Raw genomic sequence first — 12974 nt, 5'->3', positions numbered from 1 at the left:
GCACACGGGTCGTCCCCACTGACCCGGAAGTTTTCACCTTAGTTAAAAGCTTCGGCCCGCGATTCGCGGTCTCTTCCTGTCTGTGCCACGGCGGCGCGTGGTGCACGCGGTTTGATTGTGACGGCCCGGCTGCGCTTTCAGGTGAGGCCGTCGCTGGGTCGGGATCCGAGGAGTGATTCCGGGTCTTCTGGGGAGCCATGAGGGACCCCCGAGGCCCGGGGCTTCCCTTCGGGGGCTTCCTCTTTCTCCGGAAAATGCGCTGAGGGACGCGAAGGCGCCGGAAAGTTAGGCTTTCCTTGGTGCCTCGCCACCCCTGTAGCTTTGCCCCACAGCGGGGCTCGGGAATACCGGTTTGGTTCCTGCAGTCGTGCATCGATATAGGAAGTTTCCGTTATTCCTAGATAGTTGATGCACTCTGGCCTGTACGCGCTTTTCTCTTGAGTAGTGTCTCCTAGTAGTCCCTAGTATCTCCTTGGAGTCGGACACGCACCGTAGCCTTTGCCTTGATTCGCGTAGTGGTCCTTGATGGCAGGTTAGCGTTTCCATTTCATTCAAGAGGAAGCAGAGTCTAAAGCCCGGCTCTTCGTTAATGTCATGGCTGGGATTTGATCTCAGGCGGATGCAGTGTCGGGGTATTTGGCATCTCCTTTCGAGATCTGGTCCCTGCCGCAGCAGTTGACCCGGGCCTGCCAGACGTTGGTCCTCAGGGTCCTTGCTGAAAAAGACGTGCTTCTTGCTTACATTAAGTGGTTTTTCTAGGACTAAGATAGATGGACCCAGATGTTTACAGCCTTTCTTGGGTCCACATAATTTCCTAGTTTACAGCGCGTGGGCCAGCCTCACAGTTTGGGTTTATCTGGGCTCTGACAATTTGTGTTCCTAGGATGACTGAGTGGGAGACAGCTGCACCAGCAGTGGCGGAGACCCCTGACATCAAGCTCTTTGGGAAATGGAGCACTGATGATGTTCAGATCAATGACATTTCTTTGCAGGTGAGGGGGGGGGGTGTGGTGGTTGTGCTCCCCAGTTAGGGGTTTTGGGACACACATGAAATCTTTCAGGGGAGGTCACTTGGAACTTGTAGCACCCACCAGTCCATTTCTTCCTTGTGATTTGCTCATCAGTTGCTACACAAGGTGGTTCCTTTCTCAGTGGTAACATCACATCCCACGGGTTTTTGGGTGCATGTTCTGTTTCTTCTCTGTTGTTGTTTGTTTTTAAGATTTATTTAGTTGAGAGAGAATGGGGGTGGGGTGGGCAGAAGGAGAGAGTTTCCAAGCAGACTTCCCTGTGGGAGAGAAGCCCTACTTGGGGCTTGGTCCCACAACCTACGAGATCTTGATTTGATCTGAACCCAAGAGTTGCACGCTTAACCAATTGAGCCTCCCAGGTGCCCCGATTTTGTTTTTTGTTGCTGCTGTTTTGTTTTGGATCATTCTTTTGCATGTGGAGATCCAGTTGCCCCAGCCCTATCTGGTTTTTGTTTTTGGAGTTTTGTGCATTTTAGTTAGCAAATGTAGGCTATAAGCTATCTAACTTAAATCTTTTATACATTGTATAAATGTATCTCAACACCACTATTTGTTGAAATTAATATTTCCCCTATTGAATATCTTGGGATCCTTGTTGAAAATAAGTTGAGCATAGATATGTGGATTTAAATCAGGAATCTGTGGGTCCTCCCAGTTTATCATAATCCCTAGTTAAGTGTTTTACACTGGGCCTCATTAGGACTTTTATGGGCCCTTCATTAAAAAGAAATAAATAGGGGCAGCCCCAGTGGCCCAGTGGTTTAGCACTGCCTTCGGCCTGGGGTGTGATCCTGGAGACCCGGGATTCCCACGTCAGGCTCCCTGCCTGGAGCCTGCTTCTCCCACTGCCTGTGTCTCTGCCTCTCTCTCTGTCATGAATAAATAAATAAAAATCTTAAAAAAAAAAATTACATTTGTGGTTGCATTGGTATAAAGACAAAGTTTGGATTGGATAGAGGTCCCCCCCCCCTTTTTTTTAAGATTTTGTTTATTTATTCATGAGAGAGAAACATAGGCAGAGGGAAGTCTGATGCGGGACTCGATCCTAGGACCCCAGGATCACGACCTGAGCTAAAGGCAGACACTCAAACACTGAGTGCCTGTCTTTTTGTCTTTTTTTTTTTGGTTGTTGTTTTTTATTTTTTTTTTTCATTTTAAAAGAAATTAGGACATTTTTTGTTATCTCTAAACACACCGTGGGGGATCCCTGGATGGCTCAGCCGTTTAGCACCTGCCTTTGGCCCAGGGCGTGATCCTGGAGTCCCAGGATCGATTCCCGCATTAGGGTCCCTGCCTTGAGCCTGCTTCTCCTCCCTCTGCCTGTGCCTCTGCCTCTCTCTATCTCTCATGAATAAATAAATACAATCTTTTTTTTTTTTTTTTTTTTTTTTTTTTATGATAGAGAGAGAGAGAGAGGCAGAGACACAGGCAGAGGGAGAAGCAGGCTCCATGCACCGGGAGCCTGATGTGGGACTCTATCCCGGGTCTCCAGGATCGCGCCCTGGGCCAAAGGCAGGCGCCAAACCGCTGCGCCACACAGGAATCCCTACAATCTTTTAAAAAAAAAAAAAACAAAACCTGTATTTCTAAAAAATAAAAATAAACATGCCGTGGGGTCAAGGCACTATGCCTAGTGGAAGATTCAGTCTTGCTTTTTAGACTTTGTAAATCACGTATAGTCTCTCTCACATATGTGTTTGTGTCCTTAGTTTTTTTGTGTGCAACCTTTTAAAAGTGTAAAAAAATTTTTTTTCATTTTTCCCTAGTGCTCTCTTAGGGTCTGGGGAAGCAGAAGTCAACATTGTGCCAGAATTCTCTTATCTTGGAAGATGTGCAAGGCTCTACCGCAGAGCTGGACAGTTTAGTTTAACCAAACCCTGCCAAGACATTTGGTGTTTGTGGTTTTTCCTGCCCGGTGTAAAGCCCTGCATGGAGACTTATCTACTTGCCTATTTGTGCAGGTGGTTCTCTCCAGGGTAGACCCCGGGCCGTCATTCTAATATCAGAATTGTGTTCTTTTTCTGTTGTTCCTTGTGTTTTAGAAATATGTTGTGTGGGGCCTCTTATGTGTTAAGTGATAGAATGATGTCTGGGTGTATTTCACAGTGGAACAGTTGACAGTAGTCCTCTTCACATACATGTAGTTTCTCTGATTCCAACACCCGCATAACATTTTGGTATTTTCTAGGGAAATAATATATATATATATATAGGAAGGGTTACTGGATAATTCTTCTAGAACAGTGGTTCTCTGGAGTGATTTCCCTCACCCCTCTTAGGTGACACTTGACTATGTCTGGATACAGTTTTGGGGCGCTAAAACTGAGGGCTGGGATGCCTGGGTGGCTCAGCGGTTAAAGCATCTGCCTTTGGCTCAGGTCATGATCCTGGAGACCCGGGATTGAGTCCCACATCAGGCTCCCTGCATGGAGCCTGCTTCTCCCTCTGCCTCCCATCTCTGCCTCTCTCTCTGTGTCTCTCATGAATAAATAAATAAAAATTAAAAATAAAATAAAACTGAGGGCTGCTACTAGCATAATGGATGCTGCTAAACATTCTCCAGTGTACAGGACAGCAAGTTACCTGATTGATTGATTGATTTTTTTTTTTTTAAGATTTTATTTATCCATGAGAGACACAGAGAGCGAGAGAGGCAGAGGCACAGGCAGAAGGAGAAGCAGGCTCCATGCAGGGAGCCCGACATGAGACTGGATCCTGGGACTCCAGGATCACGCCCTGGGCCAAAGGCACTAAACCCGCTGAGCCACTCCGGGATCCCGAGTTACCTGATTTAAAATGTCCATAGTGTAGAGTTTGAGGAACACTTAAAGCTGAGATTCTGAGCTATGATTGTGGTTTTCCATGGCCCTCTGTCCCATTATAAAGGAAATGCTCTTTTTACTGACTTGATACTCACTTGTTAGGATATTACTTTTTTGTGGCAGGCAGGGCCCTCACAGTCAGGCGACCACAGGTGGATGGGACTATCCAGAGTGGGTGCTCATTCCTTCTGGTTTCTGGCCATCCTGCTCCTGATCATGGTCCTCCATCCCCTCTCCCTGCTGCCCCAGGACTACATTGCAGTGAAGGAGAAGTATGCCAAGTACCTGCCCCACAGTGCAGGCCGCTATGCAGCCAAGCGCTTCCGTAAGGCACAGTGCCCCATTGTGGAGCGCCTGACCAACTCAATGATGATGCATGGCCGTAACAATGGCAAGAAGCTCATGACTGTGCGCATTGTCAAGCATGCCTTCGAGATCATCCATCTGCTCACTGGTGAGGTAGGGCTCTGAGACCTAATGAGGCACAGAATGCCTTTAGTATACCCTAAAGCCAGTAGCTGCCCTGTGCTGTGCATGCCAGGGTCCACTGGGTTTTAGGTATAAGGAGATGGGGAGGGATGTGAACTGGATGTTAGGTTCATGGCTGCCTTCTCCTAGAACCCCCTGCAGGTCCTGGTGAATGCCATTATTAACAGTGGTCCCCGGGAGGACTCAACCCGCATTGGGCGAGCTGGAACAGTGAGGCGTCAGGCTGTCGATGTGTCCCCCCTGCGCCGTGTGAATCAGGTAGGCCTGAGGCTCTTTAGCACACACATGAATGGGCAGGAATAGCCACTGGGCCCTGGTGTGGGTCTGCTTGCAGCAGAAACTCGAACAAGGGACAGTTTATCCTGCCTGTTGTATTTTACCTGGAGTGTCCTTTCCTCCAGGAAGCCTTCCTGCATTTCCATCATGTTCAGGAGAGATTCTGGTTCTGCCCCCTCTCCTGAGCAACATTTGCCTGAGGCACAGTTTCATTTGATTGTATATTTTTACATACAGTGTATGGGTATGTATTTTTTTTATGCAGACCTTTTGAAGATTAGTTGTAGGCATTCTAACCATTTTCCCCTTAAGACTTCATTGGATATCTCCTAAGAACAAGGATATTCTGTCCCCGTCCATCACTCAAGGTATTTAACAGTGATAAAATTCTATCATGTTCTGTCACTGAAGCTGTCCCCAGTATACCCTTTATAGTTGTCCATTTTCAATCAAGGGTCCAGGTCAAGAGCACACACTGCATTGGATTTCCCTACAGTGGCAGGTCTTAAATCTGTAATCAGGGACCCAGCTTCAGCTTCTGTGTCTACCCTCGGTTTTGTGGCCCTTATTCTGATCCCAAATCTGGCAGCATTTCACCTGGGGAACCTGTGGGCTCCTCCTATGTTGTCCTGTGTCATTGGGCCAGTGGATGATAATATGATATCCAGTCTTTGTTAGGGGCACAGGGTACTGGAGGACACCGGCCCTATCTAGTTTGGGGGCATCCCCTGTCCCCAGGCTTAGCTGACCTGTGTTCCCTAGGCCATTTGGCTGCTGTGCACAGGTGCCCGTGAGGCTGCCTTCCGGAACATCAAGACTATTGCTGAGTGCCTAGCAGATGAGCTCATCAATGCAGCCAAGGTGAGTAAAGACACTGGGGTGGCAGCCATTTCAAGGGGAGGCTTCTCCAACATTCAGAATTAACCATCTGTCTCCTTGCAGGGCTCTTCTAATTCCTATGCTATCAAGAAGAAGGATGAGCTGGAACGTGTGGCCAAGTCTAACCGTTGATCACCTGGCTGTGGCTTCAATAAACCTGTCTGCCCTTGGGGCAGCCTCACCCACTTGTGCCAGTGTCTGTCCTTGTGGGGCTCTGGGAGCTAGAGTGGGGATGGCCCCAGTGTCCTGAGGATCTGCCTACATTTCTGGCATGTCTTTTGGTCTGGGAACCCGGGTTCACTAGGGAAATACTCTGCTCAGAAAGCACCACTGACTCAGAACCATGGCAGCCTGGGATGCAGGCCTGGTCACCTGTAGTGTTCCAGCGGGTGTTGGAAATGAGAGGGGTGGGGTTGTCCTGTGTATATGTCACTCTAGTCTATGGAAGGACTTGATGTTCATCCAGGAGATCTGGGTGGCAACCCACCATTCTGAGTGGCATGTATCAGCCCCAGGAAGAGGCACCTAAGGCTGCTGGTCTGACAGGGGCCAGCTCTGTCCAGTCCACTGTGGGGTCTGCCCACCTTCCACCCCAGAACTCCAGTGATTGCTCTGGCTAGGTTCCCCCAGGGGATCCAGGCTGCCTCCACATCTTGTGTAATCATGACTGCAGCCTGACCCTCGGTATCCCACAGACCCACTGCCACACCAGATTCATCTGATTCCACCAGTGGCTTAGAAGTGGATTCATGACATGTTGGAAGACTGGGGGGTGGGGGAGAGTGTTACTGCCCACCCATGGGGCCAGACTCCCTGGCTTGTCAACCTATGCCATCCATCACCATTCTGCTGCCCCCGACATCCGGCCAAGGTCAGGCTTAGTGTTCATCCTGGAGGGACCTGTCTTAGGGGTGGGCCCAGGCAGTCAGACAAGTCTGACAGGTACCTTGGGAACCTGGGATCTGGAGGGAGTGGTACCAAGGCAGCACCCTCTTGCAGGGAGGGGCACCTAGAATGTAGCTGCTCATAGGCAGAGGACTGGGGTCAGAACTGGCAGAGACGTGCCAGCCAGAGGGAGAAGCACCAACAGGTAGGAAGGGCCCAAAAGCCAACTGGGGTCTGTCATTGTCTAGTGGGGGACCTCTGGCTTCCATCATTTCTCTGTGCTGTTGGGCTCCAATCCTGAGGCTTGGATGTCCTGTCCATCTGCTCCTCCTGGAATCTTGTATATATACACCCCCAGAGTCTAACTACTTCTCTTGGAGGTTCCTATCTTTGCTCTTTGTTCTCTCCATGTTGGATCCTCCACATTGTTTCTCTGGGGCCCTTCCTGGTAACAGGTACTCCATTTTCCTCCCTACCCCTTCTCCCTCACCCCAAGTCTGTAGCTTAGGACCTACCATGCCCCCTGGGTCCTTGCCCCCAGTCCTCTGTCCTCCCATCTCTTCCATCACCACCCACCCCCACTCCACCCCCTCCGTCCTGATGCTTCCTTGACTTCTACATGGACACACTGCTTCTCTCTGTGCTAGTCGCTTACTGTTCCCATCCTCTTTGTTCCTGGGTAATACAACCCCTTCTCTGGAGGCGGCCGCTCTGAGTTGGGCCATCCCCTCCAGAGTCCAGCCACCGACCCTCCACAGATCTCCCTTCTTCCTCCGCCTCCTTCCCTGGCTGACGGCCTGTCCTCTCAGGTTCCGTCCAGATGCCCTGCCCACGGCCGCCGTGGCTCCGCCGCCCCCAGACCCCTCAGGGCTCAAGCCCCAGCTCCCCGAGCTCACTCTCCGCAACCCGCTCCCCCAGCAGGGAGGGGGGCGAAGACGACGACGGCGAGGAGGAAGAAGGGGACAGCAGCCCAGGCTTGGGCCCCATCCTGCCCTCCGCGTCCCCAGTGGAGTGTCTCATTTGCGTGTCTCCCTTCGACGGGGTATTCAAGTTGCCTAAGCGCCTGGATTGTGGCCACGTCTTCTGCCTCGAGTGCCTGGCTCGCCTGTCCCTGGCCACGGCGGGGGGCGGCGACGCGGTGGCCTGTCCGGTGTGCCGCGCGCCCACGCGCCTGGCTCCGCGTCGAGGGCTGCCCGCGCTGCCCACGCAGCCAGGCCTGCTGCCCCGCAATGCGCACGTGCCGCCGCCGCGCCAGGGCTCCGTGCGCTTTGACCGCCGCCGCGGCCTGCTCTACCTGCGGCCGCCGCCGCCCCCGCCTGGGCCGCGCAAGTTCCGCGCAGCGCGCCCGCCGCCGCCCCCGCCGCCGCTGCGCCTCGGCCGCCCACTGTCTCGCCGCCTCTCCTGGACCAGCCCGGCCTGGGCCTTTAATGCGGCCGTGGCGCTGGCGGTGCTGGTGGCGGCGGGCCTCGTCGTCTCTGGCGTCTACATCTTCTTCCTCATCCCGCACGCCACCTCCTCTGGTCCCGCACGGCCCCAGCTCGTGGCGCTCGCCCCTGCGTCCGGGTTCTCCTGGTTCCCGCCACAGCCCGCATCGGGGACACCCTGGACCCCTGCCTGGACATCGCGCCCTGTGGGCCCCAACCAGGACACTGCCCTGCCCGGGGCTGCGGAAGACGTGCTGGAGCCTGAGGGGGTCTCCGAGGACACAGCCGAGGTCGAAGGAACTCTGGACAGGCCCCCGGATGGCCTGTGGGGGGCAGAGGGTGAACCCGGCAGGGCCCCGCGGGGCTGGAGCAGGAGGGTGTGGGGGCCACAGTAAATGCATCTGTGCTGCAGGTCCTGTCTCCAGGCCTGGGGACCTCCCTGTCGTCCTGGTGGGGCCCTGCCAGGATCACTTGCCATGATCCTAGAGGAGGACTCAGCAGGGTGCATTGAAAGCGCTCACTTCTATGAGGGAGGCCTAGAGGGAACATTCCAGGCATCATCACCACAGAGCAGGGACCCTCCCAAGGAGCACCCCTGCCTTCATTCCCACAAGGGCCCTCTGGGAGCACCCATGACCCCAATCAATATGGGCATCCAGCTGAGGCAACCCTGACCCCCATCTTTGAAAAGGTCCTGCTGGGAGGGACTCCTAAACCAGGTCTCCACCAGGGTCCAGTTGGGAGTACCCTTGATACTCATCTCGGACTCCAGCTGGGGTGCCCCTCTGACCAACGTCCAACATCCTGCAGGTACCCTGCTAGAGGCACCATCAGGCCTACAGAGTCCTACTGAGTGCACCCCCAGTCATCATCAGGCCCATAGGGGAGCATCCTCAGCTAGCAACTAGGGCTGAAGGCTCTGATTTACTCATCCTTTGAGCTCACCACAGGTCCTGTCTTTGGTGGCAAAGCCGCTACTGCTGCTGGTCTCTAGTGATATCTCACTGCCTGGCCTACTGCAGTTCCCACCCCTGCCAAGGCTGTGGAGTTCTTTTCCACTCTGCTGCATGCAGATTGGGTCTGGGTGGGATCCAGCTGTTTCCATGCTGGTCCTGGGTTGTCTCTCTGCACTCGTGGCTGGGGCTTGGGCTTGGAGGGACAGGGGTGGCCTGGCCAGGGCTGAGGAGGGACACATAGGGTCTAAGCCTCAAAGTAGCCTCTACTACTGCCTTGGCCCACAGCTTCTGGGATCCTCCCAGATATGCTGTGGGGCAGTTGTGGTCACCAAGGCTCAAAGACGCCAAGATTGCCCTCTGGGTCAGTGCCACATGATTTGGGGAGTGGGTGCTCCTGGGCTGCTAGGAGACATTCTGGCCTCTCTTCCTAGATGCTGGAACCCGCGTCACTCCCATTTCCACTCATTAATTTCTTAGGGTCAGTTATTGCACCTCCTCTTTCCATCAACCTTTTTGGCACCCCTATTGTTCCTCTAGGTGAAGCCTCAGCCCTGGGCAGCAGCCTACAGGGAGGGCGGTTCTTGGGCTCCTATCCTCCTCTCAGAAGCCTTCCTGGGTTAGTCATTACAGGGTAGATAGCTGTCATCCTCAACACAAACTGAACAGTTCTGTTTCCCCCCAGGCTCTGGAGCCCACATCCTGTCTCACTTCACCCAAAATCAGGGTTCTGTGCATAGTGGGTAGGAATCCAGCATTTTCCAGAGATAAAGTTTACTTCCATGGGCTGGAGTCTCTTGTTTGATTTGTTTACATGTGTGTCCTCAGTGCCTGGCATACAGGGGGTGCCAAATAGTTTTCTCAGGAGTGACAGCATTGCAGGTGACCAAGAGACACCCTGGGAATGCCTGTGGGCACTCAGCTTAGCTAGCTTGTAGACACCCTGATCTAAGCATGCCAGTGGAGCTCCTTTTGATGGGAGCTGCTGCTTTCAGGTAGGAAGCCAGAGGGGGGACATCAGGACATCCAAGGAAGTGTCTTCCCAGACCAGTTCTTGTCCCACACCTAGGTGCCAATGTCATCCACAGGGGCTGAGACCAGTGTGCTGGGTCACTGGGCAGCCATAGCCCAGCTCACACAGTGAGGGGACTTGGTCAGGCAGGAGCAGGGTTGGTGGTCTGTATTAGTTTTCTCTGACTGCCTTAACAAATTACCACCAAGTTCTTTGGAACAACACACATTAATTATCTTATAGTTCTGCAGGTCAAGAGTCGAAATCATTTTTACCTGGCTAAAGTCAAGTGTCATCTGGGCTAGTTCCTCTGGAGGCTCCAGGAGAGAATTTCTTTTCATCTTCTAGAGGTGCATTCCTTGGCTTCTTCCTCTATCTTCATTTTTTTTAAGATTTTATTTATTTATCCATGAGAGGCAGAGAGAGAGAGGCAGAGGGAGAAGCAGGCTCCATGCAAGGAGCCCGATGCAGTACTCGATCCCGGGACTCCAGGATCAGGCCCTGGGCCGAAGGCGGGCACCAAACCACTGAGCTACTCAGGGACCCCTGTCTATCTTCATATTTTATTTTTATTTTTAAAAGTAATCTCTAGGGATCCCTGGGTGGGGCAGCGGTTTGGTGCCTGCCTTTGGCTCAGGGCGCGATCCTGGAGACCCGGGATTGAATCCCATATCGGGTTCCCAGTGCATGGAGCCTGCTTCTCCCTCTGCCTATGTCTCTGCCTCTCTCTCTCTCTCTCTCTCTCTCTCTCTCTCTCTCTCTCTTTGTGACTATCATAAATAAATAAATTTAAAAAAAATAAAAAATAAAAGTAATCTCTACACCCTGTGGGGCTTAGACGCACAATCCCAAGATCAGGAGTCAGCCAGACATCCTGTCTTCCACTATATTCAAAGGCAGCAGCACATCTTCAAAGCTCTGACTGTCCTGCTTCTCTCATTCACTTATAAGGACACTGTGATTACATTGAGTCCACCTCAATGATCCAGGATAATTTCCCCAGAGCAACATCTTAATTTAATCACATCTGCAAAGTACATTTTGCCATTTAAGGTAGCAGATTCATAGATTCTGGGGATTAGGATCTGGCTATCTTTGGGGGCCATTATGCAGCTTACCATAGGATCTCAGATATTCCTCTTCTTGTCCCTTCCTTCCTCCATGCCAGGCTAGGAGAGAGAGTGGGGAGGAGTTGGGCCCAGCCAGGAAAGTCAGAAGGGGACCCTTAGCTGGTGGTACACAGAAGGGAGAGAGAAAATGCTCTCTGAGGATGTTCAAGAAAGGCTGCCTGGAAGGAGAGCTGTATCTTTGAAATAGCTGGCATCAAGGCAGAGGGACCTGGGGCAGTAAGGTGGTGGCTGAGGGCAGTGGGCAGAGCTGACCTGTCCTAACTAGCTTCCTCCTAGGAGCTAGGGAAAGTACAGCTTCTCTATTCTCCCAACTGGGAGTCTGAGGCCTCAGTTTCTCCTTTCTCCCCCCTTAAAATGAGGCTGATGACAGATCTCGGGGGTCCTGAACATTCCTGTCTGCTAATTACTATGTCGATGCCTGCTCACCCACTACCTATGAGCAAAGGGGCTTCCCAAAATCACCTGGGGGCCAGGATGATGGGGGACTCCTCCTCACCCTTTGGCCACCCAGAGCTCTGCCCTCTGAGCCCTCTGTCTGCCCACGTCATCTCTGCAGCACAACCACCCTTCCTCTGCTGCAGGCCTGATCCTCCTCCTGGTCGTAGTGCCTGTGAATACCCAGAGAGGCAAAATCAACCTCAGTGCCTGACATGGTGCAGGAGATGCCAGACTTTGGTTCTCTATTCTGTAAAATGGGTGACAATAAACACAACTTGCAAGGAAAATTAGTTAATCTACAAGTATTTATTGAGCACCTTCTGTATACCAAGGGTGCACTGGGGCATCTCAGGAACAAGGAGGGCCCTCACATGACAGATGACATCCAGAAAGCTGAGCAGAGGGGCCATCATCTTGGTCACACTGCCTTCCATGTGTGGAAGCCCCCACATGGAGGGGGCTTCCCACATGGAGCCCCCAACCTTCCCCAGGTCCTCCCTTAGCCCCCAACCTTCCCGGTTCTCCCTTAGCTCTCCCCTCTCCCTGCACCCAGAGGGACACCAGATGATCCAGTCTACAGGGATCAGGCCAGCCTTTCCTCATGAGAGTCAAAGAGGTGACTGCCCACACCACACTGGTCCTAGCCGTCAGGGCATCTTGTGTTGAGGCCAACAGAATAAGGGCCACGGAGGGCCCTCACTGGACCCTGAAAGTGGCAGTGTCCAGATTAACATATGGGGAAACTGAGGCTGTCAGGCTACGCAGGGCATGGATTCAAACCAGAACCAGAGAGTTTTCTGCAAACTACCTTCTCCCCTCAACTCCACATCCTGGAGGGGCAGCCTTGGTTTTTTTCTCCTGCTCCCCCCAGCCCTGCAGTCAAAGCTCTCTCTCCATAGGTGGAGGCTTCCCTCCTCACTAACACCTGCACACAAACTAGGGGGCCCTGGGGGAACTTGTAGCAATCCTGGGTGGGGGCTACTTGAGTGTCCTCAGGACATGGCAATGGGCTTCCCTCAGAGCAAGTGAGCCAAGAAAGAACAAAGCCGAAGAAGACATAGTGCCTTTTATGATCTCATCTCAGAAGTCACATTCAATCATCTCCCCCAGATGCTATTGGTACCATATTCTCCTTCCTATGGAAGGAGACTGAGTGTGTGAATACAAGATCATGAGACTCATGGTGGTCATTTTGGAGGCCAGAACTCTACTAAAGTGGAGTCGCCAGCACAGTCCTCTGTCTTCTTTAGCCAAGCAGGCCTGTGCCACTTCTTGGACCTGCTTTCCCAAGAGAGAGTCCCAGGCCTTTGGTTCAGGCTGAATCCCCAGGCTGATGACCCTGTCACCTTTTTTGTGAGTATGGGTGAGGCAAGGAAGAAGCAGCCAAGTAGGGAGTATGTTAGAACCAAGGAGAGAAAGGGCTTCATTCTTACCTGTCTCCAGGTCCCCCAATTTTTTTTTAAGAATTTGACAGATAGAGAGTGAGAGAGAGTGCACAAGTAGGGAGAGCAGCAGGCAGGAGAAACAGGCTCATCACTGAGCAGAGAGCCTGATGCAGATCTCCATCCCAGAACCCTGGGATCATGACCTGAGCCAAAGGCAGATGCCTGACTGGGCCACCCAGGCCCACCAAGG

General features: G+C 52.6%; 2 protein-coding genes across 2 annotated transcripts; both read left to right on the top strand.

Moving 5' to 3' along the window:
• The first annotated feature begins 11 nt into the window (after positions 1-11).
• Positions 12-5678, top strand: RPS5 (ribosomal protein S5). The gene is made up of 6 exons (XM_055309705.1): positions 12-141; positions 884-992; positions 4103-4312; positions 4472-4600; positions 5381-5479; positions 5561-5678. Exons 2-6 carry the CDS (start codon positions 885-887, stop codon positions 5627-5629), a joined length of 615 nt encoding a protein of 204 aa, XP_055165680.1. The 5' UTR covers positions 12-141; position 884; the 3' UTR covers positions 5630-5678.
• An 868-nt stretch (positions 5679-6546) lies between these two features.
• On the top strand, positions 6547-10481 carry RNF225 (ring finger protein 225). Its single transcript, XM_055309704.1, has 2 exons — positions 6547-6587; positions 7192-10481. Exon 2 carries the CDS (start codon positions 7203-7205, stop codon positions 8199-8201), a length of 999 nt encoding a protein of 332 aa, XP_055165679.1. The 5' UTR covers positions 6547-6587; positions 7192-7202; the 3' UTR covers positions 8202-10481.
• The last annotated feature ends 2493 nt before the right edge of the window (positions 10482-12974 follow it).

This window comes from Nyctereutes procyonoides, unplaced genomic scaffold (assembly GCF_905146905.1).
Source record: "Nyctereutes procyonoides isolate TBG_1078 unplaced genomic scaffold, NYPRO_anot_genome, whole genome shotgun sequence".
Lineage (NCBI taxonomy): Eukaryota > Metazoa > Chordata > Mammalia > Carnivora > Canidae > Nyctereutes > Nyctereutes procyonoides.
This window is presented reverse-complemented; position numbering and strand designations above follow the sequence as displayed.